The sequence below is a fragment of the Episyrphus balteatus genome, chromosome 4 (assembly GCF_945859705.1).
Source record: "Episyrphus balteatus chromosome 4, idEpiBalt1.1, whole genome shotgun sequence".
NCBI lineage: Eukaryota > Metazoa > Arthropoda > Insecta > Diptera > Syrphidae > Episyrphus > Episyrphus balteatus.
Window position 1 is genome coordinate 80,069,025 of NC_079137.1, and position 18,356 is coordinate 80,087,380.

The 18,356-nt window shown below is 32.0% G+C and overlaps 2 protein-coding genes across 5 annotated transcripts; both read right to left on the reverse strand.

Annotated features, from left to right (window-relative positions):
- Positions 1-1,941: 1,941 nt before the first annotated feature.
- On the reverse strand, positions 1,942-17,430 carry LOC129918180 (transcription factor GAGA). 4 transcript variants are annotated; one of them, XM_055998563.1, is made up of 7 exons: positions 16,968-17,430; positions 9,956-10,216; positions 7,491-7,671; positions 7,163-7,432; positions 6,969-7,103; positions 6,467-6,912; positions 1,942-2,765 (listed from the first exon to the last, which is right to left on the reverse strand). In XM_055998563.1, the coding sequence occupies exons 1-7, from the start codon at positions 17,160-17,162 to the stop codon at positions 2,700-2,702; spliced, it is 1,554 nt and encodes a 517-aa protein (XP_055854538.1). In that variant the 5' UTR covers positions 17,163-17,430; the 3' UTR covers positions 1,942-2,699. The 4 variants fall into 4 exon arrangements, with proteins under 4 accessions (XP_055854538.1, XP_055854536.1, XP_055854539.1 ...); XM_055998561.1 differs by having other exon boundaries at positions 6,969-7,106; XM_055998564.1 differs by having other exon boundaries at positions 1,942-2,808; positions 6,969-7,106.
- LOC129919386 (histidine-rich glycoprotein-like) lies at positions 2,299-2,675 on the reverse strand. The gene is made up of 2 exons (XM_056000245.1): positions 2,622-2,675; positions 2,299-2,577 (listed from the first exon to the last, which is right to left on the reverse strand). Exons 1-2 carry the CDS (start codon positions 2,673-2,675, stop codon positions 2,299-2,301), a joined length of 333 nt encoding a protein of 110 aa, XP_055856220.1.
- Positions 17,431-18,356: the final 926 nt, after the last annotated feature.

Sequence of the window (18,356 nt, forward strand, 5' to 3'; positions counted from 1 at the left end):
AAAGGGATCTTAATTTTGTTATAGGTATCAGTTATTTTTAGGTTTGGCTTTTTGTTAAAATAAACCTTCAGACAGAACAAGCTTTGAATTCAGAAATATCCTTGAATGTTTGTGTTTCTATTCGAAAGAGTTTTTGTACGAATAGTCGATATATTTTTGTGCATAATTACATATTTTTTTTCCTTTAAAACATCGAAGGCCTTAAATGCATATTTTGGGATTTTTTTACGGTTTTCATATAGCCTGGTTGAATTCATGAATGCACCTGCTTTTTGTATGATCGAAAACACTACCCTAATTGAAAAGCATCATCTTTACACCGGAAGTTGATTATTATTTTACTTCAACTTAAAATTCAAGCACATTTTGTGTTTATTTGCTGACTCTTCATATATTTTCTTAGCGTCAACAAATCATTTTTTTATTTTGTGTTATATTTCAGCTTGAATATTACCCGAAAAATAAAATTTATTTTCTTAAACACTTTGATTTTCTTTCAAAATCCTAACACATTCCTGGTTTGTTTCCCTATCATATTTGTTGCAACAGTTTTTTTGTATTCGAATGCTTTTCCCATTCAGAAACGAGTTAACAGGAGCAAAAATTTCACATTCGGACTTCTCATTTTGAAAGTAGTAGATTTTATTCCACTTTAGGAATAGAGTAGAATAATAGAGTAGTTCATTTTACATTGCATTCGAGTAGTTTTGAGGTCGTGGTTGATGTGTATTTTTAACTCGTTATTGACGAACATTTCAGATCAAACAAAAGAACTCGTTGACATCTCACAGACAAACCAATCCAATTGTAAGTCACGTGGAAAACTTTTCTCTCGAAATATTTTTTTTTTTTTTTTTGCCTGGAATAAACTGCCACTTTTTCTGCATTCCACCGAAAAATTTCAATTGCATGAGGAACAACATTCAATCCTATTTTTAAATCCATGCGAAAAAAAACTGCATTGATAATGTCGTCTTCTATTCGAATTAACTTCCATATCAGTTCTAGTTTAAGTGGTTTTATATGAAAAATAGGTGCAAAAAGTTTTCGAAAAAAAAACAAATTTTCTCATGAGATGATGAAGCAACAAATTTTTCCAAAATACGTACCAACGCACTTGAACGAAAATATAGAAATTAAAAAAACTTTTAAAATAAATTTACGAACAAACTCATTTATTGCGTTTTCTTTTTCAATGATTTCTTTTTTTTTATATATATTCCACGTATTTTTGTTTTTCATTTTACTCTATATTTACTTCCATCTCTTCCACTTACGATTGCAATTTTTTTTAATTTAAGATACATAAAATAATTTTAGTTAAATTTTAAACACTTTTTTTTATAATTCATTTTTTTTTTCTTTTTACTTTTTACTAATTTTTAATTTAATTACATTTTAAAACATTTTTTTGTTTTTCTTTATGTTGAATCAAATTCAATATTAATTTATTTTAAGTTTGTTGTGCTACTTTTTGTTTTATAATTTAAAAATTGTTTTGTTTGCTTTTTTTAAAAAATACTTATTACACCGTTTACATACATAATAATAATATCTATCGTCGGTGAAACCAGAAAAGTGTATAACTCCATTTTAGGAAATTTTATAGGAGAACAAAAAAACAAAATCGTTTTGAAGGCATTTGTATGAGTTTTCATTTTCTAATTTGCTAATAAAATAAAAACTATGAACTTTAAGGGGATTCCCAGTTTAGGGAACGGTAGATATCAGGTTTGTCTAACAGATGGCATTCAAATCTAATTTTCAGAAAATTTGGAGTTACACACTTTTCTGGTTTCACCGACGCTATATTTTTTTTTGTTTTTATTATTACATATATCAAACTACGTTGGTATTTTTTTTATTTTTTAAATTTATATATAACTTTGTATATATATAGAAATTTTTAATAAATATTATTTTTTAGGTTTTTATCATATTTTACAACAAAATTTTGCCTTAAATGTCTCGAGATAGAAATTTTAAATTTGTTTTACATTTTAAAAATACAAATATATATTTATGTATGTAGATTTTGTTTGTTTTTTATAATTAAAAGTTAGTTTTGCTTACAAGTTGACACACATTTATACACAATCAAGTTAATTATAATTTTTTGTTTATTTTTTTTTCTTGTTTTACATAATAATTTATGTTTACACCTACTTACTAATTTTAATTAAGTATTTACAGCACCTGAACTTAAAGTTTAGAAAAAAATTAAATTTAAAAAAATCCATTATGATCAATTTTTGATATCATTCTTTTGTTTTTGTATATATTTTTGTTTGCTTTGTTTCATTTGAGAAAGAATTGCTCCTCGTCATCATCGTCATCATCAAGAGGGTCATGATCAGGAGGTGGTCGATCGACATTTCCATCATGGGGAGGTTCTTCTTCAATCAGATGATGCTCTTCCCCATCTGGCTCTTCCGGTTTATAATGATCGAGTTCATGATAATGCTGTTCGTCCGATTCTTCGATGACCTCACTCGACTCAACAACATGATGGTGATGGTGGCTAATATGTTGATGTTGTTGTAAATGATGTTCTTCAACATACTGCTGATGCTGTTGCTCATGATGGTAAAACTGTTGTCGTATTACCTGCTGATTATGACCCTGTTGTTGCCGTTGTCGATGCTCTGCAGTTGTTGTGATAGTCGAGGTTGCATTGGTCTCCGCCGTCGGCACCAGGTTTATGAAATATAACCTGTTGTCATCGGGCGAATTTGGTTTTGATCATCATTACGTATTATTGTTGCCTTTTAAAATAAAAACCTTTTTAACCAAAATGTTATGATTTTTCTGCTACAATGGAATTTTTGTTTAACGATTTTTTTTTTTTGAGATTTTTTTTTCAATATTTTTTATTTTTTTATTGATTTTTTTTTGTTTTGTGGAGATGAAAAGAGAAAAAATTGAAGAAAAAAAAGACAAGAATTGGTCAACATGAATTTGGTTATTTGCTATTAATTAATATAAATTCAATTTGGTTTTTTGTATTATATACGTAAATAATGTATTTTTTTTTTTAATCACATAAGGGAGGAGGGAGGTTTGAGAAAGGCACATTTGGAAATAGAGAGTACAAACAATAATGAAATCTACAAAATGCAAAGAAGATAAAAAATAATAAATAAATAAAGAAAAAAAAATGATTTTTTTTTTGTTTTTTATGTATAATTGAGAAGAAATTCATTTTTATTATTTTTTTCTTTTTTTCAATTTTAACTACATAAATATATTATATATATAAATATATCTACAGGCTTAAATATGTTTTTTTTTACAAACTTAAATCAAAATAAGAAGAAAAGAAATAGAATAAAACAATAAATTTTCAAGACTTGTAGTTTAAGTAAATAAATATGTTTAACATAATAAAATATATATATTTTTCTATAGGATATAAGATTATATAAATACACATGATGTTTTTTTAAACCAAAATTCAACCCTTTTTAGCACCTTTGTTAATAAAAATAAAATTAGATATGTTGATTGACAAGCGATTTTCAATTAGTGTAAAAAATGTGTAAAAAAATATGCTTTATTTATTAAAAAAAAAGTATTATTAAATATAAAAAAAAAACAATCACCGTGTGAAATAAATTAAGTTTGTTAAATATTGTTTAGCTAGAGCCGATTTATCTTATTAACTAAGTAGTAACATGTAAATAAAGTTTTAAAATATATAAAGGACCATTGAAGACTAAAGTGATTTTTCTTACTCATCCAACTAACAAATTTAGGTTTAGTTGGGATACAAGTTCTTAAAAAGTGTATTTTTTAAATTGAAAACTATGTATATTTCAGTTGGCTGATTGATGGCAAGCAGTTTAGTAAAGGTTAAAATCCTTTAATTAGTAAAATATTACTCCTGACTGTATCGCCGCTAATCTACCTAAATTTATAAAATATTAAAAACAACTGTACTTTATTTCTATTGAAGAAAAAAAAATATAAAGCTTTGAACTCAATGCTTTAGAATTTATCTCTTCGCCAGATGAGTCTTCAGCACAAAGAGCATTTTTATTAACTAGGTTTTGTCCAGCATGTCGAAAATGTATAATTTTTTTGAAATTTATTTTCGTGCCTTGGAGCAACCAGAAACTTTGTTTCATTTTTTAAAGACAAGAAAAACCATTAAATCGTCTACAGCATAATCACAAGCTTTAAATATGCGTTGTGTAAGAATTTAAAGATGCTGAGAAATGTTATCTCAGAAAACAAAAGTTAAGGCAATAGTTAATTAAATCTCTGGCTGTCCCTTTTTGAAAACTTTAAGTCGAAATTCAATTTTTTGAAGCTACTTTTTTCAATTTACATTAAGGAAATTTTGCCATTCTTTTTTGAGACAATTAATTTTTAACACAAGTTCAAGTGACCTCAACTCCAAAAATTTATAAAGCGTTTCGCCCAGGTACGACAGTGGGCTCATCAGTTAGATCTGTCGTACCCTTACTAAGAGGCCTTATTTTGGTCGATTTTCGATCACTCCACTTAAAATTAAAATAATTTTAATAATTTTTTATTATTTTTGTTATTTTTTTCTTCGTTATCAATTAATTTTTATGTTTCCCTATTCCTAGATTATTCAATAGAGTAGATAGATAGTAGGAAAACAGTTCGAACCCTTGGCACATTTTGTACTTTTATAATAATAATACGTCAAATTTTTTTAAAGAATGGATATTTGATGCGAGATAAGCGAATATGAAGCTTTTGTTCAAAAAATCATCGAAGGAAAAAAAATCTCAAGGAGTAAAAAGGTTGTTGTTAAATTCCAAAATTCATCTTTGCTCGTCACCGAAACAAAACACCTCGGAAAAACTTTTCTTATTTAGTCCAAAAACATTTTTTTTTCTCGTATCCTTCTTTGACTGTGGGTTTTTTTATCCAACATTTTTATTTTTCTTGACACCTTTATATAAATAAACTATCTAAGGAAAACGATACAGGCTTTGATAGTGGTGGACACTTAGACCAAATCTTATACCCCTTCCTACTCCTTTTTCCATAAAAAAAAAAATCGATAAGAACTCTTTTAAATAATTTAAGGTTTTGGTTCATGCATAGCTTTATCGTGCAAAGTGTGTCATTTTTAGAAATCTTCTGTTGTGCTCATAGCTATTTTTGTATTAATTACATGCCAATGTGCTGTATTTTTAATGATGGATAAACTTTGTCTTTAAAGTCTAGTACGTAGATTGCACTAAATTAAAGCTAATGGACCATATTCATAGTCGTTTTTAGACCCCAGTTTATCTTAGACTGGGGTTTTTCACATTTTGTGATTTGAATAGAATAAACTCCAGAAGCCGTTTAGAGAGTGTCTATGAATATGGCCCAATATTTTTTCCCCCGTTTTCCTTGCTATAAATTGTGGCAGATACAATATTAAAAATTGGAAACAAAAATAAGATTTGTAACAGGAACTGCCGGCAGTTCTTGAATATATTTTAGTTCGGCTCAATTTTTAAGAGAATTTTGTATGGAATCTAAAATTTAGGTCGATCTACCTACTAGGATTGAGCTATCAAAAATGTGTGATCTTACAGTCAGTTTTAATTTGTATATCTTTTTTTGTAAAAAATCTGTGAAACTACTTTTTATTATATTTAAAAGGTTATTATATTACTGTATATTACTGTATCATATGTTGTTTATAAATATTACAATTTGTATCTTCAATTTTGTACACTAAATTATGCCTCACTCTTTTTGATATTTCAATTACATTCATTAGCTAGCAACTCAATAAACGTTCGAGACTTAAAGTACAACAAGGAACTCTTAGATTCTTTGGCAGATTAATTGACTACATGGAGCTGCATTTAAGAACGTTAAATGTGAAAAAAAAAAACTAAAATGTATCCGACTTGTAAACTTAAATTTCGTTGACTTGTACAAAAAAAAGTTAAAAAATAAAAATAGTTTTTAATATACAGATTTGTAACAGATCTATTGCACAAAATTAAAAATGAACTTTTCCCTTAACTCATCTAATACACTCAAAAAAATATATAGGTTTTTCTAAATAACAAAGATTATAATCTAGTTGACTATGTATACTTGGGAAGCTGACTAAATATTTAAATTAGATTATCTAAAATATTTTAAAATTTAAAACGAAACATTTTCAATACACCCAACGAAAAACCAAAATTTCCAACATTCCTGCACTACTACCAATACAACTAAACTATTAAGTTAACTATACAAACAAAAGCTTTGAAGAAAAGTAAAAAAAGTGTTAAGTATAAAGTTAATTTTACTTACAAAATAAAGAAAAGCAAAGAAATAAAATAAGAAGTTGGAGGTAGGTTGATTGGATTGGTTGATTTTTTTTTTTTTTTTTTTAAGTTGTGGTGGTCGTGGTTGGATTGTATTTTTTTTTTTATTTATGTTTCTATATGTCTCACAACTGGTGTTGGTGATGATGGTATTCATGCATATTCACCTGATTGATATTGCCTATCAATTGATGGCCCTGCAGCGTTTGAACTTGAGCTATAGACAACGATGTTGTGCCATCTGTGTGCTCTTGTTGTGTCACAATTGTTGGTTGTCCATTGCCAGTTGCAGTTGTTATATTACCCGATTGATCAATTATTTGATGGTGAACTTGTTGATGTTGTTGTTGCTGTACTTGGACCTGTTGCTGTTGTTGTTGCTGTTGCTGCTGTTGTTGTTGTTGCTGTGATGATGTGCTTACAGCTACAGATACTTGATTGCCACCTGTTGAGATGGAATCGGGTTCCTTTTTGACTTGCACTGCTTGAACTGTGTGTAGGGATTGCACTGTTTGAACTTGGGGTATAGTTCCGCTGACTACTGTTGTTGTATTCGTACTAGAATTTGCTGTGCTTGATGTTGTGAGTAGTTTTTTGGTTCCACCTGGGACAACTACAAATAAAATTGAATGAATTTGAAATCTAGACTCTTTCTTAACTCTTTATTACCCTTTCGTTCTTTTTTGACTCCAGGTTTAGCAAAATGCCGTAGTTCTAAATGGCGTCTTAGGTTTCTTGATTGGCGTATAACTGCATAGCATATGGGACAAGTTGCTGGCTGCTCAGATTGTGATCTTGATCTTCCTTCTTAAAGCAACACAATTATTTAATTAATAAAATCTGTAAAATTGATTACGACTTACTTCCACTTCCAATTTTTGTTGTTGAACCATCACCAGTTGAAGTAGCCGATACATTTGTTGTTGTTGTTGGTGTTAAACTAGCATCCGAGAAGGTAATTGATTCGTTTGTCTTGAGAATTTCTGTCTTGATTGGTGTCGATGCTGCCATTGAAATAGTTTCGCCATTTTCATGTGTCTGGGTAATAGTTTGTGTTTGATTTTGATTTGTCGTTATTGGTGATGGCATGATACTTTCCATTCCGTCGGTCCTTGCAATTTTTGATTCAGTAGCTGTAATGGAATGAATTATAATAACTGCAGACTTTTTATTTATTAATTGATAACTTACGTGACATTTTCTTAACACGCGGTCTCCTTTTACGGGCTGGCAAGAATTGGTTGATAGCATCTTTAACCTCACCTACATCTTGAATTATTGGGCCTTGTTGATGTTGAATGTCTTCGACTACTTGAGCATGTACGGTCTGTTGGGGAGCGGTGTTTATAGTAGCAATCAGTTGTTCTTGGTCCTGAAAACAAAGTATCATTTGAGTATTTAGTTTGACCAAACTTAGTTATTAGAGTACGTCCACGTCCAGTTTCATTTCATATAACCATTTTGGTTAATTTATTTCATTGATCAAAGAGCTTAATCCCTTAGATTCCTTCGGAATTTCCCGATGATTGTTCAAAATCGAGGTTGTTTTATTAAACAAAATTTCTTGAAAGAGATTTTACTGAATTACTTACTCATCTCATCTTGAGCTTAGACAAAGTCATGGACGCTTTCCAAGCCAAATCAAATTTAAAATTAATAATATTTAAGACAAATATGTACTTAAATAAACGATTGACATACTTCGACTATTAATAGATCCATTGTGATATCAAAGCAGATTTTTAGGAATTTCCCATCTAAATTATTAAGCTGGAGCTTTTGATAAAGCGATTATGATTGCAAATAAATTCTGAATTATGAGTCGGTATATTGGGAAGTGGTATACAGGCCCCAACCCATAGAATCCGTTGCGTCCGTTCCGTCGTTTTTGTAAAAAAGAAACATTAAGTTCACTTTTAAACTATCCACAATTTTGGTTTTGTTTTTGTTGCGACAGACGATATTTAACATTAAAGAAATAAACGCTACGGGAATTATTAAAAAATATATAATTTTAGATGATAGTTTCCTCAAATCAGTCAAATTTTGTGAGTTTGATTGAAAAAAAATATTTTGTCAAGGCAATATTTTACTCTACTCAGGGTGAAGGCTTAAGTTAAGAAAAATCTTAGCTTGAGTAACGACTATGAAATTCCCCCTTAGTTGGTTTCCCACGATTTCCCGCTACAAAAGTGGTACTGAAATGTAGAATAATGTTCTACCTTTCAAAATACATAACAGTACATATATATTTTTCCCGTTTTTTTCCTTTTCTCGAGTTATATAGGGAGGCGCAAATAAATGTACTTATTTGATTAGACTAACATTATGTACATATATTAAAAAAAATGTTTTTTTTCAAGAAAAGTTTATATGAAAATGTAAAATGAATAACATTTAGTAAAAAAAAAACTAACACTACCCAATTTGATGCACAATTATGCTCGATTTACGGCATTTTTCATATGCATAAAAACTATTAAAAACCTAATTTTATAAATATTTTGCAGTTTTTTGTGCATTTTCTTTAAAATAATGTAAGCATTTTAATTTTGACCACACTTTGTATGGGAAGGTACCCACTGTGCTTTGTGAGGTAACATATTGAACCATTTATTGCAAGAGTTATGATCCCCTTGAGATCAAGATCATAACAGCGCCGAAAAAGGGAGAAGAAGAAGCTTTTCGCAAGGTTGAGGAGCAAACCTTTCTGACTCTTTTTTGTATATTCGTTTATTAAACAAATTTTGTCTTAAAGAATGTATCTGAGGTGTAACAAAAAAAAAAGACGCACATATTTAGCTTCGCTTTCCTGATACGGCAATGGCGACTCTTTTTTTGTGTATGCAATGCAACCACTCTAAATATTTCCAAGGCTTAATATTAGATCGTTTACCACAATGTTAAATAAAAGTGAGCATGGGACACCAAATTGGGTTAGGTGACACCATTTATGATGACAGATTTTGAAAACATTTGACACCTTTGGCATTATTGAATACATACATTCAAGTTGTCTCAGACCTCATCTTTCAGTTCGTGTTTTGACATCATTTTTCAATTAATTTGAAATCGAAAAAATGAAATTATATCGAAAAAATGTCCTAATATCAGATAATGTATCTGATGCTTGGACAAATGCTTTGCATCACCCCAAGAAGCAGTTGAGGCTGTCAAAACCCACGTTTTACAGCTGTAAACTTCGGATTGTTCAAAGTGCTTCAAGAAATTGTTAATTTTTAAAAGCAATAAAGCATTTCTGTTTATAAATTTCTGGTTTTAATTACTGTTTCCCGAAATTTTTAAGACAGCCCGCATAAATCAAAATAACATCCGAAGCTAATGGTTCAAAATAAAATTCAATTTCAAACGGAATACATTCTAGTTTTCCACTGCACATGAAAAGCGAATAATTGTAAGATGTCTTTCTTGGAAATCAGATTTTGCTATAATTCTTATAATATTTATTAGCTGCGTTCCTTTGGCAACATTTATCTACTACTTAGTACTTAAATCTACCTTGAACTACTTTTGCTCTATTGAAAAAGTATTTCAAATCAGCTTTAAGTACTTAGTAGCAGATAAGTGTTGCCAAAGGAAAGCAGCTAATAATTAAAGTAACTAAATTTATCACAGATACAAATTTGATAACTTACCTCTTCCTGGCATACATCAATAACGGTCTTAACATGTTGTGGTATCATATGTTGCAATTGAATTGAATGTGTATAATCATCTTTTGTAACTGTTTGTGGGGCTAGCCCTTGAATATTAAGACATTGTGCTGCCTGCAACAATGATGGCAGCTGAGCGTGATCAACACTTACTTCGCCGCGATAAACAAATTCAAGTAGAGCCTCTAGATCATTGGCATTTACACCGGCAAGCATTACCACTGGATGTTTACATGGGGTGTTCTGCAAAAAAAAAAATAAGAAAAAACATAAATATAAACAAAAAATCAAAATAATAACAAAAGATGAATGAATATTTACATAAATAAGATAAGTACATAGGTGTTGTTGGTGAGTTCAAATTGAACACAAAAGAGAGTTGAAAACAAATGAAATTATCACAATGTGTATACAAATGTTTATTTTGAAATTTGAGACCAAAAGATACAGATGGTTTGGTACTCAAAAATGAAAAAAAAAAAAAAAAACATTTTGAATATCATCGACTTAAGAGATGAACATGAACAATTTTCTCTTTATAAATGATGTTTCAGTTGCTCTCATCATTTACAATTAATTTATACCGTTCCCGTTGCCCTTTAATATAGATGAGTGGACGGTTAAAGAGAAGAAGTATACATTTTGTAAACAGAGAGGAGGAAAAAGAATTTTAATGTTCCACCGACATCGACAGTTCAACGCACTTTTTTTCGAACGAGAGTATTGAAAGTTGGTCGCAGCTAAATACATATATTATACATACATACAATGGTTTGATACGTTAATCAACAATGAATATGAATACAAATACACACAGAAACAACTAGATCACACTTATTAAAAAGTGAAAGTTCTTACGATCCTTTTTCAAACATGAATACCTACCGAACTATTTTGTTATCTCTAACTATTGTTTTTAAGAACCCAAGAATTTAAGGTTTGGAAGGTGGTTATAAAAGGTGATATGGTAACGCATATTTGAACTGACTGCCGAACAGTTTGTTTTTAACTTACACAGCTAGGTAGGTACCTGTAAATCGGTTGTCGGCAGGTGTATCAGATAATTTGAAGGTAAAGTAGGAAAAACAAAACATTTACAGGTGCACTTAAGTATTCATTAATTTTTCGCCACTGAATAATATTTTTTAAAAAAACACAATCAGCCACAATCTTCCTTTTTATATTCGGCGCTATTATAATCACGATGTGGAGGGGATCATAAATCTCCCACGTATCTGCTTTTCACTAAGATCCGCCTATTAAGTTCATAAACGTCAGAAAAAAAATTTAAAAAATGACCACAGAATGAGTTTGGTATAAGCAAAAAAATGTTTCCTTTTTTAGTTTTCGAAAATATTGTTTTTAATAATACAGAAAATTTGTAAACCGTGTTACATTAGGGTGGCGCAAAAAAAAAATACATATTCTTTTCTACTTTTCATAGCGGAATATAAAAAACCGAGTGGTTCACATTTGAAACAAATTATCGATGGAAAAAAATATTTTTAATTAGGGTGTTCAAAAAAAATTTTTTTTTTCATATGTATGTATTTTATAAACCATGTTTTACAAACTTTCTCTAAGTGAAAATTAATTTTTTTCAATAATTAGTAAAAGAAATTTAAACCACCCTAATGGAATTTTTTTTTCTTCGATAATTCGGTCCATAACCATTGGACCAAAATTATCGAAGATTTGATTTTTTTCGAATTTCACAAGCAACTGTTTTAGATCCACCCTAATACGAAAAAAATCAATTTAAACTCATTGTATCAAAGAACACAACTTAGAAATTTTCTGTGTCATTAAAATCTAAATTTTTCGAAAAATGAAAAAAGAAACATTTTTTGCACCACCCTAATTAATAATTATTTTTTTTACAATATTTACATTTGCCCTAAACAGTTTTATGATGTCCTCGATTTTGTCGGGGTGTTAAAATTCTCTCTATTCAAATTGGTTATATTAACTTCAGATATTATATAATCTGAAATTCATCAACGCTGTGATATTGTTCTTTCAGGATCGATACCATGCTTAACAAGTGTAGTTTCGGGTGGGTTATTTGGAGTACTTCCACAAAAGCCAAACCATAAAAAATGATCTAAAGATCTAGAGTTGAAGTGTCACTAGGTCCAACTTGGTCCTTACCTACATATCAACTAAGTGTCATTACTTCTACAAAAGCAAGGGAAAAAATGTAGTACATAGTCAGTTACTTTTTCTTTTCGGGGTTAAAGCTTTCCGAAAATACCAAGAAATGAAAATCAAACTTAACATTTTTTAAACAAATTTTATACTATATTAATCTGACAGAAAAAAATCTCTGGAACTCAAGAAACCTAAAGTGACAAATTACATCTAATGGAACACAGCATAAATGTACATATGTTTATATTGCCCAGGCTTCTTCTATTTCATTTTCAGCAATCTTTTATTTTCAAATTGGTGTCATGTCTTACAGACCTCATGAAGCTCAAAACGTTCCTGTTAATATTAGCGACGTCAGTATATCAGTCTGAAACTACGCTGGCATTGTGAAATTGGCAAGATATTTTGTTTGAAATTTCACTTGAACGGTTAAAGGGAAAAGAAGTTTTAAGAACGCTTTTGTACGAGTTTGAAGTTATTCCTGGTTTTCTACTAATCCGTAGTTATTCGGGACCGAGTCATTTGTGACAAATCGTACAAAAATAGAAAATAGCTTCCAAAGCATAACTCCGCCTTGAAAATAACATTCAACGACTTAAGGTGCAAAATTCTAGATAAAATTGTTAGGGTTCTAGGTGACTTGAAGAGAATATTGATCGATGTAATGACATCAGTATTAAGCACTTTTTTTTAAATATGAATCATATAGATAGCTTTTGAATAATTTATTGCAGTTAAGTCATGAATCACGACATTGTGAGCTCATTAAATCATTAACTATGAACTACGAACCCAAGAGCGCATATACTTGTGTGTGTATACATATTTTTCTATTCATTAAAAATATCGATACCGACGAACATGGCTATGAATTTCTTACAGACCATGAAGGGGGATTTACAACAAATAACTATGCAATTTTATTTATAGTTATGATAGCGAAGGAAATGTTGCCTTCACTAAATTAAAAGAATAATCTTAAAATATCATTCATTTTATGTTATCTTTAAAAGCAAAAAACACTGTAAAGACGAGCAGCTCTTTGTTTCGCAAAGTTGTAAATTCCGGGATAAGCAACATCAATGCGCTGTAATCCGGTCTGCCTTAAAGGGCATGTTTCATTCATCAGTGCTCATACACTGTTCGGTTCTCAGGAATCTTAGCTGATGTTTTGAACTTTCGTACCAAGTCAATATCTCTGCAAAGCATGTTTAATTTACTCGAAGAATCTTTCTATCAAAGCAGCCTTGAAGGTTTTTACTAGCCCTTTCAAGAGGTCAAATGCACTTAACACTTTTTAAAGTATTTCATTGGAATCGATCTCAAGAAAACATTCTAAATGAGTTTGAACTCATCTTTTTGAATAAACCAATGTCTATGTCTCCGACCCATACAGGATCCATACATGTGTTCCGAAGTTCTTTGAGAGAGGACGCTTTACTGCATAAATGCCTTCTTAGCTTGAAGAAGATATGTGCACCGTTGTCAGTTTAAATGAGTCCAAAATAGGTACACAAATTCTCTAACTAGTTCAACCCATATAAAATGTATAGAAAGTTAACTTCGTATTTCGGGCACTTATCACACGTTTTCTCAAGAAGGTCGTCAAATGTTTCCTTGTTTGAATCATCTTTTTTCCCTCTATTGGTATTTGTGTATTTTTTTATATATATGATTTTAACATTCTAGCTCCAAGTTTTTGAATGTTTAATGTGGGAAATTGGTTGGTATGCAATAAAAATGAGCTTAAGCTCTTATTTCACTTTTCAGTACATTTTCTTGAGATCTATCTCATTTCTCCATAAGTTCTAAGGCCTACCTCTTCTTCGCGATTGCGTTGGAACGTCGTATGCGATCGCCTTCTGAACTGGGTTCTCAGGGTTTCTTCTTTGTACATGACAGTACCAGCTTAAGCGGTCATGCTGAATTTTATAAGCGGTCATGCTGTATTTTATCCAAGACGGTATTTTTGACGTTAAGTCTTGCTCGGATTTTCTTGATTCTGATTCGATCAAGCTTTTGTTACTCCTGCATCCTGCTTTCATGCGAAGCATCTTCATCTCAGCGGCTGTCAATTTACTCTCATAAGTTTTCATCATAAATCCAAGATATTTGTACTTTTCACACTTGGGAAGAATTGTTCAATCCCGGTAGGTGTCCGGAATAGAGGCGTCTGGATATTTTTCGAACTAATGCGGTATCCACTTCTCTCCAGAACATCCCATCCACCCATACATCAAGTGCTCGTTGCAAGGATGTTGGATTTTCAATAATGATGGCTCCATCATCAGCAAATAATAACTGATTTACTTTTGGATCCGTCACTTTTCCTTCAAGCAAAAAATCAAGGACTGTGATAAAGGGCAAAGGACTCAGGACGCTTCCCTGGTGCACACCGACTTTGATTGGGAACTCTTCGGTGAATCCTGCGGGGCATTTTACCTTCGTTTTTACTTACTCCTACATGTCCATGATCATTCACACGTACGTTTCCGGAATCCCTCGCTGTCTCAAGGACACCCATATCAGATCTCGTGGTTGTCTATCGAATGCCTTTTCGAAATCAACTAGCACAATATGCAAATCCCTTGACGAATCACGGTGTTTTTCCATTCGGATTCTTAAAATCTGTATTGCATCTGTGGTTGATTTACCCCAGACAAACCCGCGCTGGTCATCAGACACCGGTTCAACGGTGTGTGGCATCAGCTTAATGTATTGGTAGTTATCACAGTTTCGTGAGTCCCCTTTTCCTTTGTAGATTGGAAGAAGGTAACTTTCTCTCGACTGATTTGGCATTTGGAGATGAGAATCGTGAGCCATTTAGAAACGATGTATCCCATCTTCTTCCAGAACTCAAAGGGTAATTCGTCTGGACCAATCGTTTTTCCTTTCTTGGAGTTCTTCACCTCCACACTAACTTCGTCGACTGTAAGGTCGGGTAGTTCGTCTAAATTAGGTTCGGCTGTTGGAAAGCATATCCTGGGAAATTTTTCATTTAAAAGCTCGTCACAATACTGTCGCCAACTGTGAAGAATTTTTACGTCATAGACAAGACTACTTAGTGGTAGGCCTTGAGCATCGCTTATGAACTGGCTCCACATAAGCATGTGTCATTTGCCTTGCTTGTTATTAGAAAACTGCTATATTTTTATCTAAGAGCTTCTTTCCCATATTTTTTTTTTTTTAGAAAATGATCTAAATTCATAAGGTTTCCTCAATCAGTGAATCAAAAAATGGACAAACCAAAACTAAACAATCATTAAAAACATGTGTTCCAATAGTTCATCTCCCGCATATCTCACACCAACCTAACAAATCAAAAGGGAACAAAAATAAATTACCCAGAGCAACCTTTCTTCCTTAACCACCACCAAAGAACTATTTCATATAAAATAACTGATCAACAGTGCTTGTGTCTCACAGACACAAAACACAAGAATTCAATTTTATTGAGCAACCAAAACAATCCTCGCTCACTGCTCATTTAATATATATTATATAAATGTATGTATGATTTCTCATTTTATTCACTCTTTTCAAATTTTTACAGACGACCAAAAACGCAACTCGATTTGGAAGAAGAAAGCAAAAATCATATAAAAAAAAAATAAAAAAAAATGTGGACAACAGCAAAGAGAAACTGTACTCAAAACATTAATTTTTAGAGAAGAGCAGCAAGCAGCAGCAGCAGCAGAGTCAGAGCCAGAGCATCAATCAATGTAGGTATAATATTTTTTTGTTTTTCTTCCCTTTTTCTTTCCTGAGAAATACAAAAATTACCCCTGCTTAGTTTTTTGCCTTTGCTTATATCCAACTTAGAAATCCAATTCAGTCTCATCTCAAAACTAGATTTTTTAAGGGTTGATAATGTTTGTTAGGTTTTTTGTTGTTCAATCTCTTTAAATAAATCCTTCTAATTGGGACTTGTGTGATTGGGAAAAGAAACACCTGAAAAAGGTGTCACCATGAGTTGGAGGGATAACAAAACAAACCAAATCGAGAGGGAATCTAGAGCATTTTTGATGTGTCTCATGATTGTGGTGGTGGCCACCACGAGGATGATAATGATTGTAAACAAACTTTTTAAGCGAGAGGCTATCCAAATCTCCGTCTCCGGACATTTGTCGAGAATTGAGCAGAGGGTAGAGCTAGAGTCACAAATCCACCAAAGATTGAGAGGAATCAACACTCAAACCCAGAGACGGAGGCAGAGTCAGAGCCAGAGCCACTTTAATTCTTCCTCTTCTCAGTGAGGGAATTGAACATTTTAACTAAACTAAAAAAAACACCAACACACTTCTCTGTGCGCTGTTGGTGTCGGTTGTCGTCGTTGCTCATGGCTCGTTCGTCGGTCGATTTTGCTAAGAAAATATTATATAGGTAGAGTAGAGTAAGGTACAAGAAAAACAAAAGAGGGCACTTCTCTTTCCTCTCTGTGTGGTGTTGCAGAAAGCAGCAGCAGAATGCCTTTTATATATTATTTATCATTTATGAATGTGTGTGATGTGTAGACTCTGAAAAGGCAAAAAGCAGAGGCAGAGGAGGCAACAACAACTATAAATTAAATGATCTCTGTTTACAAAATATCTTAAGCTCAATCTCAGGAGCGAGCTAAACTCGAAAGTGGTAAATGGTTAAAAACACCACTCTGCCAATTTGACACTTGTAAGTATCACGTTCATGGTCTCTACAACCACTCACATCATCAACTTTGCAGCAGAGTTCGCTACTCAGTTTATTAGAAAAGAAATCAAATTGGGCGGGAGATGATAAGAATTTAAATTGTGATAACAATAAGAGCACCTATTAATGAATTTTGTTTTTGGAACAAAATACTTACCTTTAGCAATTCCAAAAGAAAAGGACTAGCTGCACATAAGACTATTTTATGAGCTGGGAAACTTCGGCCGCCAGCCGCCAAGGTGCAGTCTACCAAATCACCATGGCAGCGCAAAAGTTGAATGGCCGACACAAGCGAGCTTCCATAATCGCCCCACGTAAGCGAATATAAAGAGTTCATTGGCAACGCCATCATTTAGACGGTTTTTGGTTATTCCAAAATGGAATTGAACGAGTGTAGAAGAAAAATATTAATCAACAAAACGCTTCTAATAGCGATTTTTTCTTCTCACTCTCCAACAAAAAAAAAAAAGTGTCGTCGTGTACTAGCTGCTGCTCGTCTTGGAGCTTGCTTTTGCTTGTACTTGTCGTCGCCAATAAATTTTATTGTGTATGTATACAGTTTGTGAAGTTGGCTATGGTTAACCCGACAACGACGTAGGTAAAAAAAAAACGGGTGGGAGGTCAAAGGGGGTGGGCTGCTGTTGTATACGCAGCGCTAATAAATTTCCTCTCCTTCTCTTGAAGTTTTTTTCTCACTTCACTTTTTTTCAATTCAAAGGAAAGAAATTCCTCTTTTTCTTAAAACTTTCTTCTCTCTATTTAATAGGAATTAAGAAATAAAATTACATATATTTTCACCAGAAAAAAAAAAAATCCCAATTATCGCAACATATACATATAAATATATAGTGTAATGCACTAAAACAGAGAGAGCAAGCGAGAGCGCGAGAGTAGCCTGTCAATACAAATCCCTCGGAGAGAGATAGAGAGAGGATGATAACGACGACGAACGGCAAAGTCACTGATATGATGTAGAAAAAAAAAAGAATGAGGAAGAAAAAATTTCCCTTTAGCACTGGGTATCTGATTTCGATTCGATTTTTTCACGTTTCTTTTTTTTTCGAATCAATCGATCAAATTCGAAGTAAATTCATTCGAATTGTAGAATACGAATAAAATTTGCCAGAAATTTCACTTCTATTATTGTTTTTTTTTTTCTTCTCTGAGAATAACTAAATTTTTTCTCCGATTTCACACGTCGAGAAAATCTCCACTCTATCTACACGTACACACGCGTACGTTGCACGACCAAAAGAAATTCTACTGACGACGACGATGAGCGATGATGACGGTGATGGTAGATAGAAACCAAAAGGGAAGGTAAAGTATATTTATATACTCGCTGTTGTGTGTATATAAGAAGAATTTTCTCTATGCTTCTCCATCCAACAATACCCGCATACATACACACACACACACGACTCGTTCGTCGCTCGCAGAGAATTTTTTTTTCTCTGCTGATGGAAGATTTTTTTTTTCTATCTTACGGTTCTTTTTATGGAGCAGAGCAATAATTTTTACACTCGCGAAACCGGATATTTGGGAA

Excerpts from the sequence above, each read along its gene's own strand:
- LOC129919386 (XM_056000245.1), bottom strand. The coding sequence starts at position 2,675 with ATGCAACCTCGACTATCACAACAACTGCAGAGCATCGACAACGGCAAC. Across the intron at positions 2,578-2,621 it reads TCGACAACGGCAACAACAGG|CAACAGCATCAGCAGTATGT; the intron begins GTCATAATCAGC and ends TACCATCATGAG.
- LOC129918180 (XM_055998561.1), bottom strand. The coding sequence starts at position 17,162 with ATGATGGCGTTGCCAATGAACTCTTTATATTCGCTTACGTGGGGCGAT. Across the intron at positions 7,107-7,162 it reads AACAAAAATTGGAAGTGGAA|AAGGAAGATCAAGATCACAA; the intron begins GTAAGTCGTAAT and ends TGTTGCTTTAAG. Across the intron at positions 2,766-6,466 it reads TGATAGGCAATATCAATCAG|GCAACAATAATACGTAATGA; the intron begins GTGAATATGCAT and ends TTATTTTAAAAG.